Raw genomic sequence first — 6,117 nt, 5'->3', positions numbered from 1 at the left:
GCTGATCTGTGCTGGTCGCTGAGGGAATACATCAACTTTCACCGTGGACGAAGCGGAATCCAGCCTGGGGTCGTCACATGTGGCTGCCGCTCATTCATCAGATCCGCCGGGCGCGCCGTTCTCGACCCCGCCGCCTCAGCTCACTCTAGCCCGGCCTCAGCTCACGCTAAGCCGGGGCTTCCGCTCACGCTAGCCCGGCCTCAGCTCACCCCGGCCTCAGTAAACACATTTCATTACACCAAATACACAAAATAATGTTCTTTTTAGCAGCATCATATGACCCCTTTAAGCAGCAAAACTGTTTTTAACTGTTCTGAAGATATATGAAGTACAGTATTATGTGACTGAGGACTGGAGTTGAATAAATTACATTTTATAATATTTTAACATACAAAACAGTTTTAAATTATTTATGAACCCCAAATTTTGAAAAAATACGGCAAGAAAAAAAATGGCAATCTTTAGAGAGAGGGTGGAACGAGGTCTAAAATAACATTATAAGCGGACCTCATAAGATCTATGACATGACCCCTACATATTTGCATTTTCATACTGTATGTATATGATTGACAGCTCACCAGACCTCTAATAAAGGCTTTGTTTTCCCTCAGAAGCCAGGATGGGGTGGGGTTTATGGCTCCGGACAGGAAGTCGTTGACTCTTCCTGTTTCTCGTAACAGAGGGGGCGTCATGCACACACGCTTACAACAGCTGGGCAGCCTGGAGAACGCACACACTTTCAACCACAGTAAGACACATTAACACTTATTAATTCCTTGATTACTCCTCATCCTTCACAACCTCTCTAAGATGAACATTTAGAAGAATTTATTGTGCTTTGACAATCATGAAAGTTACACTGTGTGTGTATGTTTCAGTCTGAGAATTTGTTCTTGGGATCTTTGTTGACTAACCGGTAAGAGCTTCTTGAGTTTCAAGGGGACCAAAAAGCATAGTGCTATGCATATTCTACATGTCATCCTTTGCGCCGTTTTGGCACATCTTCAATACAGAATTAATTAAATGTTGTAGTGCAGTGGTTTTTTAATCCTGGTTCTGAAATACTCTTAACAGTCTTCCAGGACCAGGCTTGAGAACCACTGATGTAGTCCGACCAGAGAGAGCAAAGCAATACTGAGAGGCCAAAGCAGCTTATCTCACTTCTGTTCAGTTTAGTTATTAAATGATATGATCTTTCTTTTCCTCTTTCTCCTCCAGCATATTGCCATGGTGATGCTGACGCGTGTCTCCTGGAGGCTAACGTCTCAACGGAGGTGTGCTTGACTGTGCTGGACACACTCAGTGTTTTCATTATGGGCTTTACGGTAAAGACAACAAGTGGAAGTGTGTGTTTATTAGTACAAGTCAAAGTTCAGTTCTTCCTTGAAGCACTCTTATATTAAAACTATGTATCTACAGACTCAGCTGTGTGCAGATTTGGGTCATAACCCACTGATGAAGAAGGTTTTCCAGGTGCACCTCTGTTTCCTTCAGATCCCCCAGTCAGAGACGGCACTGAAGCAGGTCTTCACGTCCCTACGTACCTTCATTTACAAGGTAACCACAGTAGCCACTTTCACTGTTGATTCATGGGATATGACAGGAGAAAATCCTCAAAAAAGACCCTTTTCAAGACATGCAGAACATCCTGAGATCACAAATAAAGCACCAAAATTAGACAGTTTACAGTTAGAAAAGGTTTATTTAGGGATCAAACAAGCAAAATAGTCATTAAAGTTAGCAAAATACAATATTTTCTGATATATTTTCTCACCAGACCCTTAAAGGGATAGTTCACCCAAAATTGTAAATTCTGCCATCATTTACTCCCTCACACCCTCAAGTTGTTCCAAACCTGTATGAGTTTCTTTCTTCTGTTGAACACAAATGATATTTTGAAGAATGTTGGTATCCAAACAGTTGCTGGTAGCCATTGACTTCCATAGTATGAAAAAAAAAATACAGTGGAAGTCAATGGCTATATTCATCAAAATATCACAGTCAATTTACACTTCCCACCATTGAATTTAGTTTGAGATCACATAATTGGGTAATTAAATGTCCAACATAAATGTACACATGATGAACACATAATTGTGTTGTTCATCCAACTCTCCATGTGTTTTTCTGTCTTTCTCAGTTTCCCTGTACGTTTTTTGACGGACGGGCGGATATGTGTGCCTGTTTGTGCTATGAGATCCTGAAGTGCTGTAATTCCAAACTGAGCTCCATACGCAGTGATGCCGCCCACCTGCTCTATTTCCTCATGAAGAGCAACTTTGAGTACAATGGCAGGAAGTCCTTTGTCCGCACACACCTGCAGGCAAGAGAGGGATTAGAGGGTAATGGGGGGGTCGAATAAACACCAAAAGTGTCCATGTTATAGAAGAATTCTGTCATTATTTGCTCATCCTCAAGTTATTCCAAATCTCTATGAATTTCTTTCTTCGACTGAACACAGAAGATGATATTTTGAAGAATGTTGGTATCCAAACAGTTGCTGGTAGCCATTGACTTCCATAGTATGAAAAAAAAAATACAGTGGAAGTCAATGGCTATATTCATCAAAATATCACAGTCAATTTACACTTCCCACCATTGAATTTAGTTTGAGATCACATAATTGGGTAATTAAATGTCCAACATAAATGTACACATGATGAACACATAATTGTGTTGTTCATCCAACTCTCCATGTGTTTTTCTGTCTTTCTCAGTTTCCCTGTACGTTTTTTGACGGACGGGCGGATATGTGTGCCTGTTTGTGCTATGAGATCCTGAAGTGCTGTAATTCCAAACTGAGCTCCATACGCAGTGATGCCGCCCACCTGCTCTATTTCCTCATGAAGAGCAACTTTGAGTACAATGGCAGGAAGTCCTTTGTCCGCACACACCTGCAGGCAAGAGAGGGATTAGAGGGTAATGGGGGGGTCGAATAAACACCAAAAGTGTCCATCAAGTTTGATGAGGCCCCCTAGTGGGTCCCGGGCCCCCTGGTTGAGAACCACTGATCTAGAGAGCCCTTTTGCAAACTAGAGTCCATACTGGCCCTTTTTTTTTTACTTGAAAAACACAATCTGTGAAATTGTGAAAACACAACCTGGCGATTTATTTTTAACATTTTTTTCTCAGGTGGTGATTGCGGTGAGTCAGCTGATTGCTGATGTCATTGGGATTGGAGGGACACGGTTCCAACAATCACTGTCCATCATTAATAATTGTGCCAACAGTGATAAAACTGTAAAGGTAAAATTAGAAATGTCCATTTATACAGTATATACAAAATACATATTATTATACTTTAGGTTGCTTTCTGACTAAATGCTGGAATACCCTACACAACTTTTAATGTCTGAACAGATTACTAAGCATCATCACTTGCAGATTTTATCCTCTGAAATCATAGGTGATTTTCAATGAATCTGGTCAAACTTGAGTGCCCAAAATCTAAACACTGGCGATGACGTTCATCAACTAACATGTATGTAGTGTATTCCATCCTTAAGAAAGCATCTACTAAAAACATAAATGCTAACCATAAATATGGATGTCAGAGTAACATTGAAATTTATAAATTCAAGTAGATTACCAGCTTTTCATATTCAAATCACATGTTTATGTCACATCAAGACATCACTGTTTGCCTATCCTGCACTCTCTCTTCCTGTTCCTCTAGCACACTGCTTTCCCCTCAGATGTGAAGGACCTGACCAAGCGGATCCGGACGGTACTGATGGCCACTGAGCAGATGAAGGAACATGAAAAAGACCCAGAGATGCTGGTGGACCTTCAGTACAGCCTGGCCAAATCCTACACCAGCACCCCTGAGCTGCGCAAAACCTGGCTAGATAGTATGGCCAAAATCCACGTGAAGAATGGAGATCTGTCTGAGGCAAGCTGGCCATGTTATGCTTGCTAATAAATTAAGGGGTCTTTAAAACTAAAACAAAAAAAAACTAAATAACTAAATTAGGTTAAACACATCCTGTTACTTATATTTTTAACTCCTTAATTTTGCTGTTTTTCACTCAGTATTTGAGTTTAACTGTTTATTCATCATCAGTTTGTTTGGTGATATAGTAAAACAATGGTGGATAACGTTACATCAATGACTTCATCAAGGGCTTATTTTTTTCTATAGGCAGCGATGTGTTACGTGCATGTGACAGCACTTGTGGCTGAGTACCTGAAGAGGAAAGGTGAGAAGTCCACTAGGGGGCACAGTAAATATAGTTTGCAATGTAGTTTGGGGTCAGAAATGAACTTTTTTTAATCAAGATGCAAAATTTGCCCCCTTGAATGGATATGTTTGGCTGGCTTATCAAATATGTTTTGAAAGCTTTGATAATTTTCTTTCCATGCTTGCATGCACACACACACACACACACACACACACAAACACGGATTTATAAAGGCATCTTGTTCAAGGTTCATCTGTATTTTGCAATCTGGAGTTCTGTTGTGAATTTCTTTTACAGGAGGTAATCTCTATGTGTGATAACAGCACTATTAATGCAGCGTCAGGAAAATGAACACATGTATGCACAAAAACACACACATTCACATATTATGCAGTGTGAACATTATTTATGGAGGAGATCAGTTCTTGAGGTGTGATGTTTGCCTTAATGTCTAGTGTGTGTCCAAATGCCTGATTTTTTGTAAAGGTTTTGCAGTTTATTGAACCTGCTTTCACCTGTTCTGCTTACTATTTCTTCTCCTTGGCAGGAATGTTCCGGCAGGGCTGCTCAGCATTTCGTGTGATCACACCCAACATTGATGAGGAGGCAGCCATGATGGAGGATGTGGGCATGCAGGACGTTCATTTCAATGAGGTTCAGACCAGCTCGCTCCTGATCACATTTATATATAGCCACATTCATGAGTCGCAGCCTCTTAATCCTGCCACTCTTTTATATACTGACTCTGCATCAGCACTGGAATGAATTCAAAACTGTCTTTTATAACGTCAGTAATAATCCATGGTAGAAAATGTTCTGATTTCTTATCTAATCAGTATCAATTGCCCCTTTCCAGTGGGTGTGTTAGTAAAGGAAGTCCAGATAATGAGCCCTGATTAGACCTGAGAGTCCCTTATCACTGTGAATAATCAGTTTGTGTGTTTAATGAACTCTTTGTGTAACATTTACATGTTGTTCAGTGCTTACACTTGTGATAAAAGATCATCTCTGCGGTTGGACTTTGTCCAGTTAGAACAGCAGTTTTGTCTGTAGCACGATTTGTTGAGAGAAGATAAGTTTGCTGTATCTGGATTAATGCATTAATGTTGAAATGCAGTATTGCACATTAATGTATGTTATTACATGTGCATGTCTATCTGCAGGAGGTGCTGATGGAGTTGTTGGAAGCTTGTGCTGATGGTTTATGGAAAGCTGAGCGTTATGAACTTATTTCAGATATCTACAAACTCATCATTCCGATTTATGAACAACGCAGAGACTTTGAGGTGCACACACACTCTTTTTATGTGTCATTGGAAATGCAGCATTTACATTTGCCAGAAATACAGTATGTACCATATTTGGACAGTATGAATGTATTTTTGTGCTTTTATGTAGAAACTGGCCCACCTGTATGACACATTACATCGGGCTTACACTAAAGTGATGGAAGTGATGCATTCTGGGAAGAGGCTACTTGGGACCTTCTTCAGAGTGGCATTTTTCGGCCAGGTAAGACAATGCAATGGTGCAGTGGTTTCAACTAGTCTAGCTAACACAGACAATTTGACTGAGGATTGAGCTGCACTATAGCAATAATATAACTGCATTTTATTTTAAAGGGGTCAAATCATGAGGTATCAAGCTGAGAAAAAGTTTGGTGTATTATGAAAACATACTTTGACTTTTATTATTCAAAACTCCCTCCTCAGTCCAAAAATAATGACCTATGGGACCATCTTTTGAAACTGAGCTGCAAAAATATTGGATGTCTGAAGAAAAAAAATCAAAGCCCCCCAAAATTATATAAGAGTCCACATTTACACATGAAGAATGCTTATTTGTTTATCAGAAACTTGCCCCACAATAATCTTCTTTGTGCACACCAAAAGTGAATTTAATGATCTGTGTGCGTAGATTACATACAAAGTCAATG

At 39.9% G+C, this 6,117-nt stretch overlaps 1 protein-coding gene across 1 annotated transcript in view; it reads left to right on the top strand.

Moving 5' to 3' along the window:
* Window positions 1-6,117, top strand: part of LOC107660078 (dedicator of cytokinesis protein 9-like) — an 86,564-nt gene that overhangs the window by 71,779 nt on the left and 8,668 nt on the right. Inside the window, exons 38-47 of the mRNA XM_016449294.1 lie at window positions 681-748; window positions 1,219-1,325; window positions 1,420-1,557; window positions 2,141-2,323; window positions 3,133-3,246; window positions 3,677-3,892; window positions 4,142-4,199; window positions 4,729-4,835; window positions 5,345-5,467; window positions 5,580-5,693. Coding sequence (XP_016304780.1) covers window positions 681-748; window positions 1,219-1,325; window positions 1,420-1,557; window positions 2,141-2,323; window positions 3,133-3,246; window positions 3,677-3,892; window positions 4,142-4,199; window positions 4,729-4,835; window positions 5,345-5,467; window positions 5,580-5,693 — 1,228 coding nt within the window. The remainder of the gene's footprint in view (window positions 1-680; window positions 749-1,218; window positions 1,326-1,419; window positions 1,558-2,140; window positions 2,324-3,132; window positions 3,247-3,676; window positions 3,893-4,141; window positions 4,200-4,728; window positions 4,836-5,344; window positions 5,468-5,579; window positions 5,694-6,117) is intronic.

Source organism: Sinocyclocheilus anshuiensis, unplaced genomic scaffold, assembly GCF_001515605.1.
Source record: "Sinocyclocheilus anshuiensis isolate Anshui unplaced genomic scaffold, SAMN03320099.WGS_v1.1 scaffold55, whole genome shotgun sequence".
NCBI classification, from domain to species: Eukaryota; Metazoa; Chordata; class Actinopteri; order Cypriniformes; family Cyprinidae; genus Sinocyclocheilus; species Sinocyclocheilus anshuiensis.
Note: the sequence above shows the minus strand (reverse complement) of the source record. Positions and strands in the feature narration are given on the sequence as shown.